Source organism: Dermacentor albipictus, chromosome 7 (genome assembly GCF_038994185.2).
Source record: "Dermacentor albipictus isolate Rhodes 1998 colony chromosome 7, USDA_Dalb.pri_finalv2, whole genome shotgun sequence".
NCBI lineage: Eukaryota > Metazoa > Arthropoda > Arachnida > Ixodida > Ixodidae > Dermacentor > Dermacentor albipictus.
Window position 1 is genome coordinate 100,613,867 of NC_091827.1, and position 25,773 is coordinate 100,639,639.

The 25,773-nt window shown below is 42.2% G+C and overlaps 1 protein-coding gene and 1 long non-coding RNA gene across 13 annotated transcripts in view; one reads left to right on the forward strand and one right to left on the reverse strand.

The window, feature by feature from the left end:
* Nucleotides 1-25,773, forward strand: part of hppy (MAP4K3-like protein hppy) — a 217,725-nt gene that overhangs the window by 122,007 nt on the left and 69,945 nt on the right. For 5 of the 11 annotated variants that reach the window (XM_065450743.1, XM_065450744.1, XM_065450745.1 and 2 more), the window contains 3 exons: nucleotides 750-841; nucleotides 6,473-6,586; nucleotides 21,866-21,913. In XM_065450743.1, coding sequence (XP_065306815.1) covers nucleotides 750-841; nucleotides 6,473-6,586; nucleotides 21,866-21,913 — 254 coding nt within the window. The remainder of the gene's footprint in view (nucleotides 1-749; nucleotides 842-6,472; nucleotides 6,587-21,865; nucleotides 21,914-25,773) is intronic. The other 6 variants (XM_065450747.1, XM_065450754.2, XM_065450748.1 and 3 more) reach the window with 5 other exon arrangements.
* LOC135917223 (uncharacterized) lies at nucleotides 14,251-17,578 on the reverse strand. Of its 2 annotated transcripts, XR_010569231.1 has the most exons (3): nucleotides 17,481-17,549; nucleotides 16,505-16,566; nucleotides 14,251-15,050 (listed from the first exon to the last, which is right to left on the reverse strand). It is a non-coding gene; the product is annotated as an uncharacterized lncRNA (long non-coding RNA). The 2 variants fall into 2 exon arrangements; XR_010569232.1 differs by lacking the exon at nucleotides 16,505-16,566 and having other exon boundaries at nucleotides 17,481-17,578.

Below are 25,773 nucleotides of genomic sequence, written 5' to 3' on the forward strand. Positions count from 1 at the left end.
CTCCCGTCCAAATGCTCTGCTTGAAAAAGCTGTTGACCCAGGCTGAATGTGAGGAGCGCAAACGTAAGCATGGCCAGGGCCTCAAGAACTACAACACACCTCTTGGGCTTCTCGGACCCTGCCAGCTCGGCATGCATCCTCATCTCGAGCTGCAACGATTCACACAACGCTTCTCATTATGTAGACATCAACTACAGTTCATTCTGTCAAATTTTTTATTACTTGGGATGGTACGTTTTTTCGATTAGTATATTATTTCTCGCATTTTTTTTTTTAAAGTGTATGAACAAGGTTCTACTGTATTCTTATATGCTGTCAGTGTACGTTGTGTCCAATCATAACAACTGGGACAATATTACGCCTTTCAATACAGCGAGGTATGAGACTGCAGGCTACAGTCTCCTTTTCGTACAGGTTTCCTTGTACTCTAGGAAGCGCTGGCTGTGACTCTCCGTCTTGCTGGAGAGGCTCGTCATATAGCCCTCCTGTGTCCTTGTCCCGTCTTGGTTTCGTTGCTACGTCTTTTGAAAGTGAACGACTCTTACCAGTGCAACAATCTGCTTATATAATGAATATAAAATTTAACAAAGTATATTTTCTTGTCAAACGTGACTTTGTCAATAACCAAGGGTCGACTGTAGTTCCACTTTAGTAAGTGGAACTGACTGTTCCAGTGATAGTATAACCGTGGTGTGGTTTCGAGCGTGGGCCAAGCGGCCATCATTTCAATTATTTTGGCGTGCCCGCAGAACGCACCAGTGCATAACGGCCAGGGCAACAACCACTACGACCTGGCAACAGCGTGGATGGAGCGCGACAGCGAGACGGAGGAGATCCAACGGTCAGTGCTGCTTGCGCTCTCCTCGTAGTTGTAGCTGGAGAGATAGCGTTAGTTCTGTCCGGATACACTTAGAAGCCCTCCACAAGGGTAGCTCAGTGGTTGGGGCTTTCTGCTGCCAAGCTTGGGGTGGTGGGCTTTGTTCCTGGCTGCAACAGCCACATTCTGTTCGAGGTTCCAGTGGAGGTAAATGAGAAAATACTTGTGCATTTAGAATAACTTGCATGCTGAGGAACCCCAAGTAGCCAAGATTAACTTGAAGGCCTCTCTTTCATTGTCCCTCAGCCTTAATTGTGGCCTTCGGGTGTAAATTTAAAGGAATTATATTTATAAGTGAAAGTAGCATGCAGAATGCTTGCCCGGTGAAAGGGGCCTGACAATTTCCGAAGGAGAAGTGAAAGTTGTCAGAACACAGTTGGAAAGAGATGTGGGGTAAAAATTGAAAGGCAACCACTTTTGATGGTGGCATTTTGCATGTACTAGGTAGGAATGGCTAAATTTGCAGTTGTTCAGAGGAAGCAGTTTTAAAAGTCATGAAACTGTAGTTATAGCTGTTGTATTGCTCTAGCAAACTGTAGCTCTTAGTGTTGCTTCAGCCTCATTTTGTTACACGCTTAACGTCACGGCACTGGAGGCCATGCTATAAAAAAAGAATTGTTCTGTTAAGTGGAGCTTACTTCATGTATGATATAAGCTCTTTATCAGGTTGCTGTTGGGGTGTGCTCTTCATGCCACTTCTGTAAATATTTTTTCCTTAGAACTCTAAAACTAAGTTCTACAGTGTTTTCAAGAAAAAAACTTCACGATAGCAGCAGGGCAGCACAATAGCTGTTTTGCCAGAGAGCCTGTTTTACTGCATAGTGTTTCATCATGCACACTAACGGTACATTCGACTGGTCACCTTGGAGCACTTCAGAGCACTCTGGCAGCACAGTTTAGATTAATCTAGTTCATTCAGAACACAGCAATCCAGCGCAGAGTGCTCGGAGACACCCTTGCCTTTAAGCTGGGAGCACAACAGAAGTCCCCCTGAATTCTGGTCATGTGGCTTCTCTGATTGCTCTGGGAGCAGCTGAGCATTTGACTCGGGGCAGGCATTCTCTGGTTACGATCTTGAGAGGGCCTGGCTGCATATTGCTGCAAACTGAGTCAGAGCACAGTGGGAACCGGTCGAATGTACCATTATTTCGCTGATCTGTACAGCCCATTGCTTGTTGAAGGTTGTCTGTAGCCACTCGTAGCTATCGCGTAATGGACGAAGCCTGCACATGAACGAGCTTCATTTTGACATTCTACTGTCTTGAGCAGTGTTCTCGAGAGTGCAGAGGATGTCAAAATTCCTTTCTTTAGTGCAGCCTAGAGTTGTGCTTTGATGTTGTGTTGTCATATTTCGTGCCGTCGACGTGTTGTTGCAGTGTGCTGTTGCCGTCAGTTCACTGCCTCCCTGGCTTCACATGTTTTCCCTGCTCCACTCTTTGTCTTTCTCTGTGCCGGCCTAGCGCAATGTGTCAAGCTGTTGTCTTTGAGTGCATCATTGATGTGAACAACGTGAAGCGCACAATTCCTCAGTATCAGTGGCATGTGCACAACATGATGGTACACCCCAATTCCATCAATAATGGAATAATAATGGTAGTACCAGCACTCTGCTTGGCATTGGCATACTGGTACCCTACACTTCTAAATACTTGAAGCCTTTTAAAGTGTAATTAAAGTTAGTTATCGACCTCATATGCATTTCTTATAAGATGGTGTGTCTGGTACTTTCCTGTCATGAACTCCGTGCAACCCACAGAACTCCATGGCGTCCCAGGCAGGAAAGTACTGGTCTTGCAGCATTAAAGGAAGGAAATGCAGACGAGTGATGAAAATTATGATGTGGAATGATTACACTCTAGAGGGTGTACAGTTTTTAGGAGTGCGGTAAAAGTACTGATACCCATCTTGATATTTGTGTCTTAATAAAGCACCAAAAAGTAGCAGTTAGGCAAGATATTAAGCAGTCTACTTTTTACTGTAAGGGTCTTGGACTGAGACGAAAGACTGAAAACTTCTTTACTCACACTGTTATGGAATCGAGGTACTAATAATTAAATACTGTGTTTGTTGGATTTCGTGTTTAATGCAGTGTAATCAAACCTGCTAACAAAATGTGCCCGCATTTAACAGTCCTAAAATTGGTGCGAGTTTTAAATAATGCATGCATTGCTCACAGTAGTGTGCCATGTTTTTTCGTTTCCTCTGTGTATGGCGTGAATTAATGTTCTACTCTTAACCAAAAGTTCTTGTTTTGCGACAAGCGTCATGTTTTTCAGTATTGGATAGCAGGCACAAACTGACGTTCAGTTGTTGGTAGACTGTCTTAGATGGACAGCTTACTGCTCGGTTCATTCACTTGTCAAACAGAAGTGGAATCGGGCGTGTGAACACAGAACTCTCGAGTGATACGCCAGGCAGCAGGACAAGACCCTCGTTTCCGCTCGGGACCTAGCTGAACGAGAACCACAGTGGTATCTCGGTCACTTCACAGCTAGGCTAGCTGCGCTCTGGCTAACGCGTTGGCATTGCAGTCGCATCTGAAGCATGGAAAGCTACGACGCGATGGTCTAGTGGTACTAACTGCATCATCTTTGAGCAAAGTGGGCTGCAGGGGCATTCAGCTGGAGCCTCTTCTTCACTTCCAACTTCTCTTCTCATGAGCTGCATGCTTTATTGAAGGGCACACCAGAGAAATATTAAGACAGATGCATAGGTGTCCTAGAGTACAAACGTAGCCCCCTCCCCTTTCAGTGTTTAAGGATGCAAATCGCATTCTTGGCATTGTCAGACCAATTTTGTTTTGGCTATCTATCTAGCCATTTTTTTTTGCCTCATCATGCAGATAGCGCAGTCCGAAAATGCAGACCCATCCTGATGGTAGTGCAGTCTAAGAATGTGGGCTGACCTCGATGACGGTACTCTTCAACGAAAAAAACAAATCGTTTAAAATTTCGACAAATTGATTTTCGCCCCGAAGGAATGCCATGAACACTTGGATAGGCATCGTAGAGGAGCTGTGCCTGAATTTTTGCCTCCATTTTTGCATCATCTAGCAAAAGCATTGTTTCTACTTGTTGATGTCTTTCAGGCGTATGAGTACGCCTTAAACTGGAATGAACAGTGACTGTTTTGATTTAATCAGGATATAAAACATACCGAGGGGAGGGGAGGAGGTGTCTGTTGTATTTTCTCGTGACAGTCTTCAGATTGCAAAGAAGTTGTAGTGCGAGCAGAAGTTTGGCAGGGCACAACGTATTAAAAGATTAAAGTTAGCTGCTGGCAATGCCACCCACGAGTTTCTGCAGTAACTCGCGATTATGTAGGTTTTGACAGCGTCTACTCGATGCTTGTTAATTGTGCACTCATTGAAAAGAAAGATTGCGTTGCATTTTAAAATAACCAAAAACTCAAATCAAGACTTCATGCGAATTAAAGGATCCAGAATGTAAAAATCTGTGAAATTATTAATGAACACACAGCATTGTAGGTGTCATTGTTTGACCATGAAATTAAAAATGGAAAATGGTCCATCTTTTTTTTTTTTTCTTCTAAGGATCAATACTTCTGTTTTCTAGCTAGTTCAAGTGCAGCTTTAGAATAACGAGTCTACCAGGCTGGTCTGTTTTAACTTTCTCTATAGTGTCCATTTAAAATAGAGCGCTTCTAGCTTTTTTCGGATAATGAATATCAAGCAACCGAGGCCTTAGGCCGCTATACTACAGCATACCTTTTCTGTGCTTCTGGTACAGCAGTGAAAATGTCCTGAGCACGCTTTTCATTTTGCAACATCTTAATGCTATACCTTGACACATGTTCTCGACACAGGGCTTGTCTGGACTGTAGTTGCTAGCTTTAAACTACAAATTATATGTTACGTGTCTGATATGTGACTGCGAATTAAAGCCATAGCCGTAATGTGCAACCGTGCTACTTGGGTCACGCTGTGGTTGGGCTGGGGCTTGAAAACTTGGCTTGCAGGAGTGGGTAGTGCTGGCTGTGCAAATAACACTCCAGTTTCAATTTTTATTTTTTAGACTTTTTCGTATTGCTTTTTCTTTTGCATCTCGCATGTGGTCTTCCCTGTGTTCCTTCTCTTGATATTTTGCTCTTTTCTCTTCTTTTTTTTTTCACCGCAACACTTGTATAACAACTGACTGCACCTCGCCCACTTTGAAAGTATAGGGTTCGTTATAATCTTCCCTATTGACTTTGCATGGTATGGAGTCGATTTATTGTGACAATAAATTGTTTGTGCTGGGAATTCAGATTGCAGTGTTATATGTTGCACGCAATTAGCTAACCTATGAACCCGAAAGCTGGAAGTTACCAGGCAAGGTTTGAAATCTTGATATTGCATAATCTGAGCACTGTGAGGCTGGCTTGCTGCTTTCGTACTAGTTTTAAAGTGCACTAACCCAGCAACATGTTTTATTTACTCCAAGCATTTGCATCTGGTAACATTGTCACGGTCAGCATGGACGGTCTGTACTATGTAGACAGTCTGGTGCTACAGTGTAACCACAAATGCACCATATTTTTTGCACGTACAGTCTGCACCAAAAATGTAAGAAATTTGAGTGCTACGCATGGGTGTGGGTTTCATAGGAATTTTTCTCGGAGAGGCAACTCTCAGAAAAGTGCCTCGCATCACCGGGAAACTGCGTCCTGCTTCAATTGGAGGAGCAGTGAGAAAGAGGGTGACTGAATGAGCAGGAACACAAGATGATTTCTGGAGCTTCTCTTTGTGTTGACAATTGTACTGAGTTGCTTATAGTAAAGGTTTATGAAGGAACATGTTTAAGAAGCTGAGATCATTGTCCATGCAGTTCAATAAAAGTAGGTTGGCAAGCTTAGGCTTATTCGTGCAGAAAAGGTTGCCAATGTGTGATAATTTCACTGGATAATCACAGAAGGTAGATTTTTCGTTGGTTACAGCTACATAGAAAGGGAACAGATAATGAGGCTAGAGAAAGCATAGAGGAAATTAACTGTTCTCTTCACTAATTGAAGGGTAGAAATAATGAGAAAAAGGGATATGAAAGTGGGTGAAAATATAACTTGCTATAAGTTGGAGCTTGTCGAATGCACATGTTCCGTATTACATGTATGGTGCTTTACCAATTAAGCGCTACCACGAGGGCAACCCTCTGGTGGCTGTTTTCAAATACATTTGTATTTGCGTAGAAGATTAGCCCTGGGAATGATAGCCATTACCACTCACGACCATGGCCGTGAAATAACCTCATAGAACCTATGTTAACTTGCAAGCAGGCAACTGCCCAATAAACCCTCGTGTGCTACGTGAAGGCATCAGAGCTTTCAAAGTAAACACCCTCGCTATGAAATGTTGGTAGCTCTCTGGTTGTGGTGTAGACGGGCAGGTGCGGCCGGTTGTCACAAGTGGCCTGTACGCTTCTTCGTATTCTTTCGTTTCAAGCTTATCTTCTTGCCCTGTCTGCTCTTTATTCTCTCTTTGTCCTCCTCCTCTCTTGTGTTCCCCCCTCCTCCTTGTCGTCTGCTCGGCTTCTGCGCTTGCTCGGCCGATGGCGATGCCAATGATGGTGGCGGTGGGGATGTGGATGGCTCTGGTGACAGTGCTGGGCCGATAGCGGCTGCGGCTGCTTACGACGTGGATGACGACACTGAGGCGAAATTTTGTGCTGCCCTCAGGAGCCTGCTGGAGATTGTGGACGAGGAGCTGCGGCACAGGTACTACCTGGTCACTTATATACTACTGCCATACTATGCTGTGCTAAGCCGTCCGTCATCTTTTTTTCTCTGCGGCATCTCACTCCTAAGACACCACCCTGTCCCTTTTCGTTTGTTTACTTTTGGCTGTCTCACAGTTATACTTACATTTCTTGTTTTTGCTTGGTTGCTCGTGAGACCACTTTGTTAACGTCGGCTTTTTTGCACATACCGTTCACTAGCCTGCCCCTGTGTACCCTCCTTTAATTGGTGGCCTCTTGGTGTCACAGTTCTTTTTGCACGCTTCCTACAACCTTTTGGTACGAATGTGCTGAAAGCGTGCTCTTGTGTGGCTTCTCTTGTTGACTCTCTTTTTACACCATTTCTGGTTTTCCTGTTGCACACATTCTCACTCCTTTGGCATCTTGCTGCATTGTGTGGCTTCATTTAGTTTCCTTACTGTAATGGCATGTGAGCGCATGTTTCCATTTTAGACATTTTGGCATGTGCTCTTTTGTGTGTGTGCGTGATGGTAATGATTTGTGTGTGCATTTCGTTTTGCCTCTGTGGTTAATGGCATGTTGGTGTTGCATATGCCAGAAGTCTGTGGCACCGTTCGACGTGTTGACGATGCCTGCTGCCATTGAATTCTCGTCCTTGGTTTGCGGAGGTCAGTGTTACTGTTCATCTCATGACGGCGACCCAAGCCTGTCTCAAGTGTCAGTCTTCTCCTAGGCTTTTCCGCTTACATTCTTCTACCTCTGCAGTATTCTCGGTCATCCATATGTCATGTCTGTTTGGCACTCGTGTTTCTTAGCTTGTCCTTTCCTATTACTTGTTTGTTGCATTTGGTTGTCTTTGCAACCTACCCCCTCCTTTGTTGGAATGTTTTCAGTGGAACTTGTTTACCCCTTCTGTATGTATGTGTGTGTGTTAGTTGCCTTTGTTAATGCTATAAACAATTTGTGCCACTTTAAAAGCAGAAAGTGGGAATCCTTAAAATGTACTGCTTTACTTCTCTGACATCTTGCACTGAAAAAAGAGAAATCTAGGTGGTTGTAATTGTTAGATGTCTTTGTAGCAAAATGTGCTGCTTCACTTAGTTACACAAAGTGAGGAGGTTTGTGTCATTCATGGGAGCAGTGAAACGCTGAAAGATGTAATGGGACCTGGCCATTTATATAAATCATATTGCAGCTGAACTCCTCAGCAGCTTTTGATGGCTCTGACCTTGTGATGGAGCCGCATGGGATGGAGCTGTCCAAACAATAATATGATAACGAAATAGTGGGGTAGCATGCTTCGGTGCTATGAAAATTATGGGGATGGGGCATTTTCATTAACATTTTTTTTTTCATTGATGAAACCTTGCACTCACTTTATGGATATGGAACACACAATTGCTGTTTGCATGTAATAAAGAAATTCTGACCAAGAATAATTAGTACCTTCCAGTCGGGATTTTGGAAAAGCACTTCCAGAGAACATACACGGTTAAAGAACATCCCGTTGTACTAACACTAACATTCCGAAAGTGCTTACACAGCTCGACTTCTTTGCACAGAAACAGTTCATGCAACTTGCTTCCCACTGATTTGGTCTGTAAATCTTTTTCATTACTCTTGTCCACTTTCCAGCTTCTGTGTTTTGTTTTATTTCATTGTTTCGCATGTTTTTGTTTTCATTGAAAGATGCGCGTGCACCTGTTTGCACAGTAGATAGGCAACCCTGTTTGTAGCCTCTGATGACTTTTTTTTTTTTTTTTCACCCACACATTCTGCGTGTGTTCCATGACCCTCGTTCCCGTGTGTTCACACGTGTAGCCATGCGATACCCCATGTGCAGCTTTCCTTCATATGTTCGGGCAGGGATGTGGTATGAAGTTGCTAATGTTAGTATGACTAAGATTACATCCCGAGACAGGCACTAAATGTGAAGCACGCAACAGACAAGCTTTGTCTTTGATGTTTCAGCATGTATCGTGTTCTTGCCAGCACTCAGTGAAAACAGTAGATACCCTGCGAGTTGTCTTGTGTCACCAATTTATGATGGTATTGAGTATTTACTCAGCTCGGCTATTAAATCTTCGAAATAGGAATGAAACCTTATCATGACACTTAATTCATACAACTTTCATCAATGTTGCTTTCTGGCGGATCCTCACTAGCAAAGTTAGAGTAATGATAGTTGAAGAGGCATAGTGTGTAGTATGATGTCAGGACTGGTCGTGGGATGTATAGGCTCTGTGTCTTTTGTTTGAAAAAAGCTGCCAGCTGTCCATTTAGATGTAACAGAGTCTATAAAAGTTGTGATGTAACAGTTGGGATCAGCTTAAAGCAATTTTACTTTACCGACTCCTCAACATCACTACATTCAGTGCCATCAGCTTCCATTGGATGAAGGCAGAGCAAGTCACTCTCCAAGTCTTACAAACAACTTGGAACTTTCCTTTCGCTCTGTGTGATTTCGGATACATTCCTTGTCTGCTTGTCTTTGCTCCCTTGCATGGGTATTTACTGCACTTCTCTCTCTCTCTCTTCATTTACTTGCTTGGATTTCTGGCATTTCTGAGTTCGTGTAGTTTTTGTGGTAGTTCGTTTGACATGTCTTTGAGGTTGTGTCCTAACCTAATTTGTGATTGGCTTTTCCTTTTTTGACATCCTCGCATAGCAATTTAAGCAAGCTTGCAAATGAAATGTTGCTGCTTGCTTTTGTTTTTCTCTTGCCCTACCAATCATTATGCAACTTTGTTCATCCTGTCTTACAGCCTTTTACCGAGCTTACAAATGAAGGTTCTTTCTATTCTTGCACTTCTTATTTGACTTTGTTGTCCTTATCCCTGTCAACGCTTCTTGGCATTATTATTATTATTATTTATATTATTATTGTTATTATTATTTACATACCGTGTAGTTCTTGTGCCACTTCCACGTCATCTGCTGGTGGCAGTCGATGCCCCTACACTTCACACATCAGCAATTATTAGCTTTGTGTGACTCTGTTCCTGTGCTGCACTGCTCAGCCATGCTTTCAAAGCAGCGACTGTCTGCGATTTCGCAAAGTGCGCGGTGTGCCCCTGTTGTCTGTTCCGTGTACCTCAAATGTTGCGAAATAGGCGCACTGGACTCGTGCGAGGCACGATTATGAGGCGACACGTGGCAGATATTGATTCAGGCCTTTGCTGCGTTCTTTCAGTTTTTTTGTGTCTCAAACTGGAAACAAGGTGGCTGCAAGCTGAGAAAAGTCCTTTGTCTTGATTTTTTTTTTTTTTGGTGAATAGCTGTACTTCCATAAATAACAGTACGACTTTCCAATTCCTTGAGGCTGCAGTAAATGATTAGTTACGACTTATTTCAGTGCAACTTATTCAAAATGTGCATTGAGTACAGTGTGACTTGTGGCTCGAAGGCCCAAGTCATTGCTACGTCACGGAAATTGACTCTGGCACACCTACGTGGTGACTTGTCGCCACTGTGCTGGGCTGACTGATGCACATATCAGTGGTCCGTGATAACACGTGACCAGCGCCTACGATTTCTGTGGCATAGAAAGATACTTTGTGTACATTTTGAATTGGCTGCAAAGAGATATGGTTTAATTATTTGTTGCACGTTCGTGAAACAATGCTTCATACTATGTTTATGGAGTGGCCACTTACCTATTAAGGTGGAAAAAATGCGACACCAAATATTCCTGTTGGTGCTACTTTTATAATAAAATAGTGTATCTCTCTTACGTGTCTCAAGTGCTACCTAGGTGCTTCTGACACTCGTGTAGTAAAAATAAATTACAGATACGCTTGATGCAAATAATATGTCAAGCTAAAATAAAAGGTCTCAGTGCTTGATATTTCCTGGGATTTGTTCTGTGTCAACACATGCTTGCTGAGAGAAATCGCAAGTAAAGGCATTATTTACTGTCTTCCGTATTTAAAAAAGAAAAAATGGGAGGATCGAAAGTATAGTCACTGACAGCCTGAGATTGCAGTGGCAAAGATAAAGCCATTCTTTTTAAAAAGAATTGATGTAAAACTGTCCCAGGCCAATACCGTTTACTCATTTCCGTGATGTCACGACAGAGACGAACTTCTTTAAGTGCGAACATTTCTCAGGAGCTACTGTATATACTCGAGTAAGGACCACATTCATGTAAAAGCCGCACCCCCAACTTCGCAGCACAAAGTTAGAAAATTTAAAATAAAAAATGAATGAAAAATTGCCGCTGCAGCTTGTGTCTTTCATGGGTACCTGGTGCGTGATGTGCATGTGGGAAGAAATAAATGCATTGTGAAAACAATATTGTTTGCTCGTTTGGTACACAGAGATCATGTAGATTGTGCACAGCTGAAAAAATTGGACCGAAATGGCATGCCTTCTCGTAAAGAGCACACCTTGTTGAGCTTGTGAAAAAAAAAAAAGTGCTGCCCTTGCTCGAGTGTGTACGAGATACACGTTGCTGAACATCAGGCATGCAAACGTGGGTGCAAGCACAGGCACGAGAAGGAATGCAAAGTACAGCACAAATGCCGCGGCCTTTCTCATTTCTTTGTATGTCCCTGCCTTGGAGTAAGCATGCATCCTTACCAACTTGCTCCACTTTCAGTCATTGCATACAGCAGGTTTTGAAATGTGCTGGCATTGGACATACAGATGCCACCTTATTCCTTAGGTTGTTGCTGACTGCATAGCATTGCAAAGCAGTGAGCACACTTCATCACTTCTTTGAAAACACTGGCATAAGTGCCGAATTTTGACTGGCACAGCACCGTGAGTAATTGTCGGGGTCTTCGTGCATCTGCATGAAACATACTCGCTTATGTCCGTCATCTGCAGGCCCCTGTTTCAACCTCAACTTTTTTTGAGAGACTTCCGCCATTATGTTGGTACATTTTTTTTTTCTGTGAAGTTTTTGAGTATTAGCTAGAGCAAGATCTGATATATTGTTCCTCACTTTATGTTCCCTTACTTATATTATTCAACAAGTAAAAAGGAGTAGCTGGGCCAGCAGTATACAGGAATATCTTTATCTCAAATAAAAACAAAGAGAAGAGGTGAAGATGTATTGTCCGTATGCACTCCTGTACTGCTGTGGCCGTCTCGGAAGCTGAGGTCTGGCAGGCGCTGTCGCCCTCAAAGAGTCAGAGCCCCTCCCGCCTCCAACCACCAAATAGACACTGTCAGAGAGGTGTGGAGAGGTAGTGCCGTCACTGAAGTTGAGCTTTCTGTAGCAAAATCAAGTGAAATTGGACGCACTCGGTTATTCCACTCCTGTGCCAATAGTGCTAAACTGCACCGAATAGGATTTACTGTGCCATCCTGATAAAATTGACCTGAATTGTAGCAAACTGCGTCAAAGCAAGTGTGTGAATTCGATACGGCATCTACTACCAGTAACTGCACCGCCGCCGTCACAATCCCTGCGAAGCCTGACCAACTCTGTGCCGTGCATTTTTGTTAATCCTTCTCTTGCTGCCTGAAATTCCAATTTCTTTGTAGCTGTGCTTCAGTAGGCAACGGTATCATGAAATTACAGTAAACCCTTGTTAACTCAAAGTCTGATATCTCGAAATATTGGTTAAGTTGAACTTTGTTTCTGGCCGTGGTGTCAATCCATGTGCTTTTTATTGCTTATCTCAAAAAGATTTTACACAGTACTCCGGCTGTCTGGAAATCTCTGCTTCAAAAATACCAGAGAAAAGGCAACAGGGTGGCGTTGGCAGCATCACTTGCTCTCGCTTTTCACCCTGCGGCAGGTCGCTAACCAAGCCTGAAGCTGCCCCGTGCTTTCCACTTATATTTCCCCATTCTTTTTATCTATCACCACACTTGTTTGGCTGCTCTCTGTCACATTGTTATGGCCTCATGCAGCAGCAGTGAGCTGGGAGTGGAAGCATTTTTTTTCTCTCTCTCTCTCATTTATGACATTGTCATTGATGTATTAATGTGGTCACAGCGTATTGATAGTGACCTTCAGCAAGATGATTGGCACTTTTGAGCAGGCATAATCGGCCCACACAGTGTGCCGAAAAGGAGTCATCATGTGAGCCCACGGCATTTCAGTGAGATCGCAGCTCAATAAGGACGCTTGCTTCATGCTCGTGCAAAGGAGAAGCATGAATGTCGCATCACTCGTGGGCGTCTGCTAGAGGCACGTCACTTCATTGTGTTCTCTCGCAGTTCAGTTTCGGTTTTTGAAGTACTTGTCTGAAATTCATTAGAATGCAGTAAGTAGCAGCATCATGTTTTTAGATATCTGGAAGCAATTATGCTCGAATGACAGGTTTCAAGTATTCCATTGCAGTCAATCATCCCAACGCCATCCCAAGCACACTGTCTTGGCACAGGGACATAACGCCATTGTCCGTATATGGCGACATGACCATTGCCGATGCACATGAAAGTGACCAAAATTTTTACTGGCAACATTTTTAAAAGGCTCCATGTGGTATGCACACGTCTAGTAGTATTCTATTTTCATAACTTCGTTTATCTCTAAACGCTGCTTATCTCGGATTTTTACCTTTTTTTTTTTTTTTTACAGCTTTCAGGTAACGGGGTTTACTGTATTAATGACGAATTATGTAAAAACCTTCCTCCCTTCTCGATGTAATGTACAACCTGTTCTAGCTCTCCGGTGGCTGGCACAACCCAGCTTTGCCATGCTACATAGAACTGCTGCTGATGATGCTGCTTGCAGCCATTCCCTTTTTACGGGCCATCGACGGTGTTGCCCAGCTTTTGTTCAATGTTGCCAGCAGCTCCGTATGCACCATGGAGGAAGGAAGAAACCAGAAGAGAGCGTCACATGGGGATTCTAGTCATAAAACAGATATGAAGGAGGAATCGGCCCTCCCCATATGATAGACAAGCGGTAGTTTCCCACCTCTTGAGTAGTCCGGCGACCATGGGAGCCAGATCGTTCCCTAGAGCCATCAAACATATACTCCCCCGAGGGAGGCTAGCTGATTGACGTCATGCTCCTTCCATCGAGGAGATTAAAAGTGGCCAAGTGCTTCTGGCTGAGAGCACGACTAGTCTTGTAGACATGAACCAAAAGCTGCAGCAATGTTAGAGCTCTGTGGCAGAAGTTCTACTTGGGAAGCCTTATGTGAAGGCTAAGCGATATTAAGGGCAATATTTTATTAGGATCACAAATCTGATAGGTTTGGGGCACCTGTTCTGCATGTTGACAGCCACATGGTATGTACTGTACAGTGAAAGTTTTGTTTAAAAATATATTTATGTTCTTTGAGTGAGTACCTTTTGTTTATTTATTTCTGTTGAGAAAATGGCTGGGGAGGTTGATCTACAACCTTCAACTGTACAGCTGGTTTTCCCCATTTTTGACATTATTGAGACGAAATAATGTTGAGTGCTACTACTTCAACCCGAGAACATTTTCTCCATGAGGTCTGCTTTAGCTGGAAGTGTTTTACCTAGTTCCTCAAGAGTGCTCCGTAATAAATTTAAATGGTTAAAAACGTTTAAAAAGCAACTTGCTCTTCCAAACTCCTCCCAAAATGAGAAAATTTTGCTGCTACAAAAATTGCTCTAACTCACAGGTCCTCGTTAGCATACTGCATGCTGTATTTTCTTTTGTGTTACTAAATGTCAACATTTTGGAACACGAATAGTAAGTATGGAATATCAAATCAAACAATTAATAGTCAAACACAGACGCATGTATTTACAGCAAGAATATTTATTTTGGGATAGTTAGGTATCATGCATGTACTGACTAATGAAAAAGAAACAAACTATCCGAGACAATCACGGTCAGTTTTAAACACAAGGTCACTAATTGTCGTCAAAACAAACTGCATGAACACCCTCTCAACATCTTTCCAAGATTTAAAGGCTGCTATATGGCTACCTTTCCATAAAAATGTTTAATACATGGTTGGCCGGAAAATCTCGGAAGTTGTGTGAAAAGAAAAAGAAAACGCTGCCGAAGGGCTTGTCTGCCTTAGATGTAAAAGTTCTCGCTGTTAGGAAAATGTCACTGGTTGTAACCAATAGGCTATCGTTTTTGGGGTTTATGAAGTGGTCAGTAGTGATAACAGCCTTGCCTGTAGAAAAAAATGCTTCGGTGACTTGCTGCACTGCTGAAGCACTTAAGCAACTCTGGTCTCTCGCGCTCAGTCAGTCCACAAGCTTTCTGAACCTTGTAAGGGAACAGAGCAGCTTTTTTGCAGTTCTGACAGAATAGTCGGAAGTTCCTTCATTTTGTGGCACTTGACACGTAGGTCGTCGTGAGCTCTAATTAATTTTTTCCAGGATCATGTTGACAATGTGCAACACTGTTGCAGACTTTGGTCTTCCAAAGCACATGCTGTCATTGCAGATGCACTCATTTCTAGCTTTTTCACCCAGTCTTAGATGGTCGTGCTTCGGAGTCAAGACCCTCAGAGAATTTCAGTAGCATGGAGTTTCTCTTCATGCAGCTTCTCTGTTGTCACTTGCATATATTACCTCCATTTGGGCATCTAAAGGAAAAAGTGTAACTTTATAAAGAATTATAAAATTCAAAAGCATACATCTGAGGCAAAAAGTGAAAGCAGGATCGCAAATATGCTCTCAGCTGTAGCGGCACAGATTCTGGAAAGTACACAAGAGAACTGTGGCCACAGCCTCTTAGTTTGTGTGCTAAATAAAACCTGTATAGTTTCTGGTAAATCTTTTTGGTTGTTGAAATTGAGAGTCACTGTGCTTCTTTCACTTAACATTCAAGTCCCAAAAATACAATTATGGGTATGGTCCTGTGACCCAGGGATGGCTGTTATTGGATATTCCTTACTGTTCGTATCTAAGTTGTGCAGCTTGGTTTAGTTGGATTGCCGTTTAGAGTTGGAAGGGAGGCATATTATTTGAAAATGACAAAACGGAAGCGGCGTGGAAATGGACTTGCGTAGCCAAAAATAATAATAGTTTTTTTCAATCTCTTGTTAACCTTATGTGATCTGCATTGCAGCAGAGCTGCAATATATATAAATTACAATTCAGATTGAAATTAATATTGAAGCCATTCCTAGGTCCATAAGAAATGATGACAGCTGGAAAAGGTAGGTGCAGAAGAATCTATTCTTTTAAAGATTTCAGGCTTTTCTATTTTATTTTGTTTTCACCTTGAATAGGTGTTCTTGAATAGGTAATTTTTTTAGGTTAATTTCTTTTATTTAGAACATACTGCAGTCCGGAGACAAAACGGGGGTGGCTTAATAAAAAGAAAACTGAGTTTCATGGAACTACGCTGGCTGGTGGGAGACTTGTAAAAGGGAATGATGGAATCTTTCAAAAGGTTTTGCTTCTTTCAGCTGAATGCCAACGTTACAAGATTTTATTCTTTAAGTATGACTCGGTTACTCTCTAAGGCATAATTTCTGTGTGTTGTGTTTTCGTTCGCGTGTGTATTGAGCTGTGTGCTGCGTTTGCCCTTTGTGTAGAATGGAAACAGTGTGTTTGTGTGTGGCCATGCACATATCTACTCATGCTGTAGCCTGGGCCCATTGCTGTTTTTGTGTTGTTTGTGTCTGAATATACATTCCCGTGTAGTCCATTCATAATGTCAAACCTATTTTATGCAAATGTGGCGTCTTTCTTTTGTATAAACTGTTATCGTACCTAGGCTTTGTTGTAGTTCTGTATGCTTACTTGTTGGGGTGACCAGCTTCTCTGATTGGAGCTTTAAGGAGATTACATAGCGCAGTATCATCTAGGGTGCTTTGCAGGCATATTGGCAATAGTTGGAACTGTAGATGTTTCTTTGGTTACATCTCTTTTATGCATCAAAACACTCTGTGTATGACAGGCATGCCAGTGCTCTACTGTTTTTGCTAGGATGAGAAATTTGTGTTTAGATTTTCTACTCGTGCTGATGGTCAGAGAGGTTTGCTGCTTGTTACTGTTACCTAGAGTATTAACTTATTGGCATACATACTACCTTTCGTGAAGTACTGTGTTATAGAAGATGTAGACATGTGCAGCTGTGCTGGTGGTTCCATCCTGTTGCACAGAGTTTAACCAAAAAGGACACAGTACTGTTATTATTGCAGGGAACCGAGCACATTTTACTTAGTTGCAGGTGTTTTACTTAGTTGCAACTATCAGCAGCGACAGAGTCATTGACAGGCAGTACAATTTTTTTTAACATACTAGTTCTGTGGAAACCCGCAAGGTAGATGGAAAGAAGTGATTAATAAAGCTAAAATGAGACATATACTGAATTGTAGCAATTGCTACGATTGGGTAGATGTCTCTTTTTCCCTTTATTAAAATTTTTCTTTAGCTGAAAACATGGATGTAACACAAAAACATTTGTAAAGGGTTTTGGATGGTGAAAGTGTCACAAGGCGTTCCAACCAGTGTTATTACTGCCGTCTACGTTGTTGGTAACCCGGTATTTCGCAAAGGGTAATATGTACATGGATTCGCTAGAATTCTCTGTTACTATGATGGTGCTTCAGCAGCTCAGAGCACTTCAGCAGTGACTGTTTTAGTGCATCAGCAGCATCACGAAATTAACTTTTTTGTGCTGGTGCATATAATACCTTTCATCCCACCAGTGTTGTTGTAGAGGCAACGTTTTCACAATGAGTGATTAAGGCTGAAATTTAGAAATTTCTCTTTTCTACTCCATGAAAAAAACAGTGAAGCCAACTTCCTAGAACAGTTGAAATAATAGAGCTCGTAATTTCGTAACAATCTCACTAGTTTGTAATTGACATCCAAAGCAGAAAGCATGTCAAGCGGTATTTTTATTTCACGGGGCAGTAATTTTTTGTCTGGTATGTTTGTACACAGAGAATGTTATAGAAGTACACATTGCTGCACTATAGCTAACGTGTTCATCTTTCTCATGAGCTTAAAGAACAGCTTTCGTCATCCCACGTATTGATGTGTTTTTTTTTTTCACCTACCTTTTGTGTCGTCTGTTGTCGGCATCGTCGTCTGCTGCGAGGCACGAACCACAGCTGCGCTGTGATCTGTCTGCCCTTACAGCACAACTGCGCAGCTGTTCGTCTTTTGTGTTCATGTCCTATGTATTTGTTGTTAGCCCGACGTCTATTTTTTTTTCTTCTCATTTTATTTCTCTTGCGCTTTCTTTTGTTTTGCATCAGTGGCCTCATATGTGCATTCCTCAGTCTACTGCAGAGACATTACTGCATATTTAGGAAGTATGAAAACGGTGAAGGAAAGCTCTAATGAATGCATGTGAGAGTCAGTGTGGAAATGTGTGCAGCTCACAATGCATGGGTTCAGGAGTGGCAGGGGGGGAATGTTATACTCGTCTTGCAAGCACATGCTTAAAGGTGAACTATGAGACATCAATAGAGCAACGAATGGGCGCACACTTTGTCTGGCTTGCGGGTGTCTGGAACTGGCTATGTTTTGACTTTGTGCTCACAACACTGGAAGGAGGTAGGTGGCCGCATGGAGTGAGAGGCTGTTTTTCACTACTCCTCATAGTTCGAGGTTGGGCTTGGTTTTGGGTGCGTCTGTGACAATCTTACACCTCAGGGCTTTCTGGCAATCATGTTGGGGTGGGGGAAGTGCTCACTAAATGCAATAGCAGAAAATGTTACATCCATTAAAGAACATGGGCAATGCAAATAGTTCATTGGCCAGCTCTCAGGAGTGCTGCTAATTTACGAGTGCATGCAATATAGTGAAAAGTTGTAAGCAGTCATCAATTACTTCACAATCCAGAATGCTTAGTGAAGGCTAATTCTTTAACTTGTCTTTTATCGGTGCACTTCTTATGGCATTGGATAAGCATTCATGGGAGTTTCGAGAGTATTCCATAAACGTGCAGCGTAGTGTCATGTAGCATGACGATCAGATCTATTGTTTTTTTTACTGCACCTGTAGCAAATACTGCTGTCCGTATTGCCAGACATTGCGGCAATCTCTTTGTCTCCAAGCTAGTCGTTTGCAGACTAGCCTTCCTGTGCCGTCTTAAGCCAATTTTCACTGCGAAACTTGTACCCTGAGTTTTGCCACTGTGCCTTCAAAACTTTACTACTCTGCTATTGCCTCAGGTGACAGACAAATACATGTCCTCAAAACATTGCAAGGAGCAGCATTCACGTGTAAAACATTATCGTGACATTTTATGGGGTAAAAGTTGAGTCTGTTTTAAGTTGCTTTAGACAACCCGGTCTGCTCCGTAAGCAGCTGGGCAAATTTTGTTTTCTGTATCACTACAGAAGCATGGCATGACTGTGGCCAGATTTGAATGTGCAAATGCTGAGGTCACTGTGGAAAGCTTCCGTGTGCTTGTTTTCTGTGTATACTTCTCATGTGAAACAATAGGGCATCACACTAAGATAGACAACACAATGTAGTCTCAGTAGCTTGGAGACTATGTATCATTATGGTAAGGGCTGAAGTCTAAACCATGATCACTATGTGTGCTGTGTTTGGCAAGCCTTCTGATAAGTATTTGTGTAGTTTTGGGTTTCATTCAAGAAACAGCTTGCTTTGTGTGTTTTGTACTTGGCTAAGGTTTGTCCTAGCAGGCATTAATAATTTTTGGTGGTGGGGGAACACATTTGGCATGTTGTTTTACCTAATGTGACAGCCATGGGGTCTAAGAGGGGGTTGGCAGCCACACAGATCCTTGTGCCCTTGTATTTTGTGTGGTAGGGGTGTGGAGATATAGAAAACATTGAATAACAAATAGAATATTCTACTGTTTGAAAATGTGAATATTTATTGATTAGCTTTTGAACACACCATGTCGTCGAGTGTGCATCATCAAACATAATACCGAAGCAAAAATAAGATAACTGTTGCGAAGACATAAGAAAAAGTGGTCAATCTGACCAGCCATTTTTAATGGAACCTATCCCCAGGGGAAATAATGTACTAGAGTATGCAGCATCACTCAAGGAGTCAACTTTTCCCAGCTAAACCACGACCGCTCAGAATAACATTTTGTTTAGACATAGCAGTGGATATTATTTGGTACTGTTTATAGATTCAGCACCTGTGTATTCTCACTGGAATAAATCTGGATGTTTTACTGCAACTTACTTGATGCAAGAATGGCACCATCTGCCTCTACCATTTGAACTACAGAAAAAGTACTTTACTTTTGCTCCGCAATCGCCATAGATTACACACAATTCTCTATTTGGTCTCAAAGGTACGCAGAGTTGTTATTTGGATCACGAGGCTGCCTTTCTAAACTTTATATTGTAGTACATGACGTGAAGAGCCGATCCCCGAGTTAGTGAACAAACTGCTTAGTTGTTCTAACAGATTGCTTCCTTTGTGCTTTTAAAGGAAGCATGCCTTGCAACCTGCATTCTAATGATAAACTTTTTAATGTTGGAAATACCAAGATGTAAAAATTGCTTGCTATTAAGGGTGTGAATGCTTTACATTATCCGTAAACTATTAGAAAAAATATTCAACATTCGTTTGAATTTGCTTTGGTGCTGTATGACTTGTATTTGATTCAGTTTCAGAAACTACTATTTGCACACCCCTATTGTGTTGCAGACACACCTGTGCCAATGACTTCCTTAATCCATTTGCTACCATGCGCAAGCCTTCTGTATTATGAGTTTTTTTACCAAAAGCATCAGTAGTATGCTATATATGCTCATTTTTCTTTGTGCCGTGAGCACCTAGTCAAATATTTGGTTGGAAAATTATGAAACACATTTTTTCACTGTTGAGAATAATTCAGGCTTTACTCTGTGCAGTTATTGAAGTCACAGGTGTTTCATTGTGTGAAAAAGTTTGAAGCACTCTAGCATGGACCATCATCCTCTGGTGAATCCAAGTCGCACTTACCATCGGATTCACTTTCTTCTTCAAAAGAAGGTTCAAAGAAAGTGTTGTCGTCACAAGGCTGGCTATTATTGTGGTCACTGTCGGGGAGAATTTATCCAATGTCCCCCACTTGCAGAGAACATGCCACTGGCCACCATTTCTTCCGCCACTCGACACTGTCAAAACACGACAACCAAAAACATACAAAAGTGCATGTTTCCATCTGTCGGTAACATATCTAGCCATGCTCAGATAAGCCAACAATTGCTGCCATTCATTGATAGCTTTGAAAAGTACAAAATACGACTGCCTGGCAATCCGCTGGATTCGGCAGTGTTGGCACTGCAGGTGTGCCCGACGATTCGCCGGCTTTGCAGCGAATCGGTTATAGACTAACTTTGAAGCCTTCTGTAATCTGCACCAGAACTCTTTTTTCCCCCTTTTTAAGGAGTCTGCATTTGCGCAAGGCTAAGTCCACATGCATTTCTTTCTAGAAACTTTATGCCATTCTAAAACTTCTGCACATGCAGACAGACTGCTGTGTTACGGCAAACATCTGTACAAATGCATGTCATATTGTGATGTGTGCCAGAACGTGCAAACACGCTTCATGCAAGAAATGATTGTTTTCAGCATCTCTGTTTGCGAGGGACAGGGATCTTGGCATGTGGGCCCCTCTAAACTTCAGCAAATGTGTGCTGTGGTGTGGGAGTACGTTCTTGGAAAGGCTGGTTTATTTCCGCATCTCAAGCCATTTCTTCTTGATGCTCTTCAGCCTAGAGAATTCCAGAAGCTTTGATGAGAGAAAAATGGCGTGGAAGACATTTTTTTAGAATAAGAGTATTTGATTCTCAAATGCAAAGTGCATTGGTCATGAAAGTCTCCAGGATTCTTCATGAAAAATGATTGTGATTAGCCAGGGACACTTTGGACACTGTACATGGTAATTGCACCTCAAATATTTGTTGGGGTGGAAACAGGATGTATTAAAAGTGCTTCCTCTAGTAATGCTTCAAGGACTTTTCTATGAAGTGTAGTTGACAAATTTTGTTTCTAAGATGTCTGTATGTGTAGGTGTGTACTGAGGTAATAATGTTTGTACTGCCTCGTCTCTTGTGCTCATCACATACCCATTGCATCAGTCTGCAATACATGTTCATGATCTTCATGTCTCTCACAAGAAAATTGTGGTGCCACATGTTTATGCCTGACAAGGCTGTCATCATGTGCGCTTGGTCACGCAGTTCGTAGCTTGTTGTCCATCTTGATTCACTCACATGCACCGTAATTCTTGTGTTTCCTCTTTTCAGTAACAGTTGTCCTCACTGTTCTTGGTGGATGTGAGATTGTTTAGTGTGGAAGATTGTTGTTGGACCATTTCACTTTCCCATGTTGTTAAAATGGATCTGCTTTTTACATTTTTTTTCTTCCTCTGTGCATTGATACTTGTTGGACGTTTCAGTCAGCTGCTGCCTTTGTGCAAGCAGGGTGCTCAAAAGTGCGCCGACCTTTCGTGCAGGGGTCACACTGAGAGGTTGTCTGACCAGGACCTCAAGTACTCTCAACAGTAAGCAGTTGTTGCACGCCGCTGTTTTTCCCCTGCGAAAGGAACATTGGACTTGGCTGGTGGTTTTGTTACTTTTTATTATTGTCACTAACAGCACTAACCTGTTGCTCGACAGCTGTTTTTTTGTCATGGTTTGCATTTTTCTTTCAGTAACTCTAACTAGTGGCCTGTCTTTTCAGTTGTCACATGCCTCTCTGGCCCACTTCAGCAATGAAATGAAGCTTGCTCACGCCAGTGCTCTGACCCGTGAAAGATTTAGCGAGACGTTTATGCAACGATAGCTTTTTGGGCTCTCCCCCACCTTGAACTGATGTATGGCATTACAAATGCGACCGATATCACCCACAGGCTAAAGATAAATGGATACAGCCGTCGGTTGAGATTCGACCTCCTGTTCGCTGCATGCCAGTCAAACTCACCACTTTGGGGCTGTGCCAGCTGCTACAAATTTGCTGCACGGAACTGCAAAGCATGGCTGCATTCCTGGGTCATGTGCTTCACACAGCATCGTGCATGGATCTTTATTTTCGAGTTTTATGCATTGTTAAGTGGTGAAAAAGATGCACGGGCCATGAGGCAGACAAAGAACATTAAGATGGAGGCAGGACATCTATTTGCATGGACATAAGCCCTTTGAATGAAGGTGCAACAACTCTGAAAAAGTAGGAGCAAGGACAGGTGATGGTCATTCAGCAGCTCTTACAGCAGTCGGTTAGCCTTCTGTTAATCATGCATCATCTTGCATATTAGGTCAAGCCATGGTCATCGCAGCATTTCAAGAATGTGCTATGCACACCATACATATCTTATAATGAGGACTTTGTCTTGTTAGAAATGGGTATGGGAGCGATTGTAATATGATATTGTGATAAGTGTGTTGCACTTTGACGAAGATGACAACAGTGGTTTTGGCTGGTGCTATACTTGTCCTGACCTTGGCCTTGGCTACATGGCTGTGCCATTTGGCCAGTCTGTGCTCATAAATATCATCTACCCATAACGTTTTTGATGGATATAATCTCCCTGTAGCAATATCTTGATATGTCATGATATTATGAAGACACCACTCGAAGGTGTTCAGGCATGGAAAACTAATGGCACACACATGAAAGAGGGAAAAGCAGCAAAACACTAGTAAATAGGGTGATTATCTTCTTGCTTTTTAAGATTTTATTTCGTATAGAGAGAAAACCAAATGTAACAGCAATACAGAACTGTGGATATTCAGCTGTAAGCGAGTGCAGCTTTTTGAAAGGGCATCTGTGAAAGTCTTGGAGCTCTGTTATTTTTTCATCTCCCTAAAAAGCTTATATTTTAGTGGAAATGAAAAAAAAAATAGAAATAGGCAAGTCATATGATATGTTGAGCTGATAACCAGTTCTGTAATAAAGTAACTGAATACAGGGTCAAGGGAAGAAAAACACACCTGAGGACAGTACAGGATTAGGTAGTGTGGTGAGACTAGTAAACTTGAAGTCTTAGAATGGGCTCACAGAACAAGGCTGACTGGAGGTTATTGCCAGACTCCATCATGCAGTCAGCCTGAAGATCGGTGTTGATGATGATGGTGATTCTCTTAAAGTTCTTAAAGTTCGTAAGTTCTTAAAGTTGTTCAAAAGTAGTTTTGGTGACATTGAGGGCAAAGTCTGCTGGCTGCGAAGCCATTGAAAATGTGACAGCTGAAAAGTACAGGTTTCACGAAATGGAACTTCTCAAGCAAAACTACAGGGTTGCAGTTTCGCCCACACGTCGTTGACCTTTGCCTTAAATGTTGTGCTGCGCTGCCTCTCGCAATCAGCGCTGTACTGCTGTGCAGCCTTTGCGGCTTGTTGGCGTTTTTTTTTTGTTGTTTGGAGTGAGCACTTTGCTCACTTGTTTTGTTTTGTGTGCACTACTTGTTTGTCTGCGCTTTTGAGCTTGCACTGTCCACGTAGGAATGCAAAGTGCCTGTAATACATACTCACAAAATTTCACAGCCTACATATAGCTTCGAACTAGGTTTTTGGGTCTGTAGAGCTCTGCACTGACCTTAGTGTCTGTTATAAATGGATGCTACTTATACAGTCTTCGATAAATAGGACTGCTGGCTCTACATGCCTTTTGCTCCTGTCTCTTTTCTTCCGCATGTATGCAAGAAAGAAATAAGGGTGCTCCAAAACAAACATGATTCTTTCGAATGAAGTGCTTGCTCATTTGTGCTAAAATTTCTCGCATAGTTATCATGTCACTGTGGACTTAGTTTGATACCACATTTACGGCCATTACTTGCCTGATTTGTCCACAATAAATCCAAAACCTGGGTTGCGTTCGCCATAGCTATGACATGAGGGGCCACCAAAAGTATGGAGTGACAATGTGGCGGCTGAATTTGTCTCACAAGGTTGTTTTGGTCCCGTGTTGCAATAACATGCAAGAATTGGCAGATTGCTTTTCTTGAAATACACCACAGTGGCGCTATAATCTTTGAGAGACAAATTCTGTTTTAGTATTTTTGCTAACTTTTGGTGTAGATTGCAGAACTGATTTGATGGAAGATTTTCAACAGTTATCATTTAAAATTTTTCATTTATTGAAAAGAAGGCAGAAATTGTGAGCAATTCGTGGGAACATGGGCAATGTGGCCTTTGTGTGCAGTTGTAAGGAAATCTGACAAATGAATACTTTGTGGATCCAGACAAGCACTTCCCAATTGTTCACCCTCATTGTTAAGTTGCGACATACCTAGCTATCATATCTTTCTTGCATGTTATGTCTGAGCTGAACCAGGCAGCATGTAATTTTGTTTCGGTTTCATTGTAAACTCACTGCATGTAGTTGTGTGAATTACTATCATACTAACCTTCCAGTTATACTGTGTTAGCTGCTCTTCTCTTGTCTGATATTATAATACAGCATTGTGGTCTTGTTTGTAAACTCATGACTAAACATACACTGTAGACTTAGGTAGATTGTGTTTGTGCAGGAAATGAGTTTCGTTAAGACTTACACAGACGTGAATGAATTCTGCAAGCATTGTACACTGTGTCTGTACCATTGTTTTTCTCATTGTGTTATGATTGTTCTAAGCACGTTTAGTGTAAGGTTGTGGGCCATAGTTACTACAGCATAATAAATGCTTGATTGACTCAATCATTCACTTAATTATTGGCATTAGTTGGCTGACTACTGCATGATATCAGGTGGTTCCTGCAGATGTAAAAGGAACTGCTGCCTTACAACTTACTGCACTGATAACCATCCCAAATGTTTGCTCGAGAAAGCGAAGTATTGGATACAATGGTCTCTGACTTACAGGCCATTTAGCAGAGGCTTGGCCTCCAAATAAAATGTGGCCATTGGAATCGAGCAGCACAATTTATAACCTAGACTTTGTATTGAAGAAAACAGACCAGATGGCATGGTTCACATGAACAGAAATAATGGAACATGCTGCTTGTGGAGTCTCAATTGTGCTCTTGGGACAAAGAAACAAAGGAGCAGTGCTAACTGTCAAAAGCACATTTGTTGCATCTTTCATACACAAATGCCTGCTAGCCGAATTACTACCCATAGAACTTGCCAATGGGCATGCAGAAAACCGACAAAATCAGACTCGCCGCAACCAGAGAGCGATCAAATGTGTTAGCTTCCATGCTGGGCACCAATGCCTAATTGTTTGCATGTACGGTCACACAAACGTTGGCACATTCAAGCGATCGTGTTCGTACATTCTGGTGTCCTGCTCCTAAGCCTTTCGCAGGACAGTCCTGTGAATCGTGGACGAGTGCACAAAACCTCCATGCGGGTCGCTGATCCCAAGCCAAAAAGGGAGATTCTACTCCCTCTCGCGCCCCAGTAACCTCGCTGTTAGGTGGCGTTAG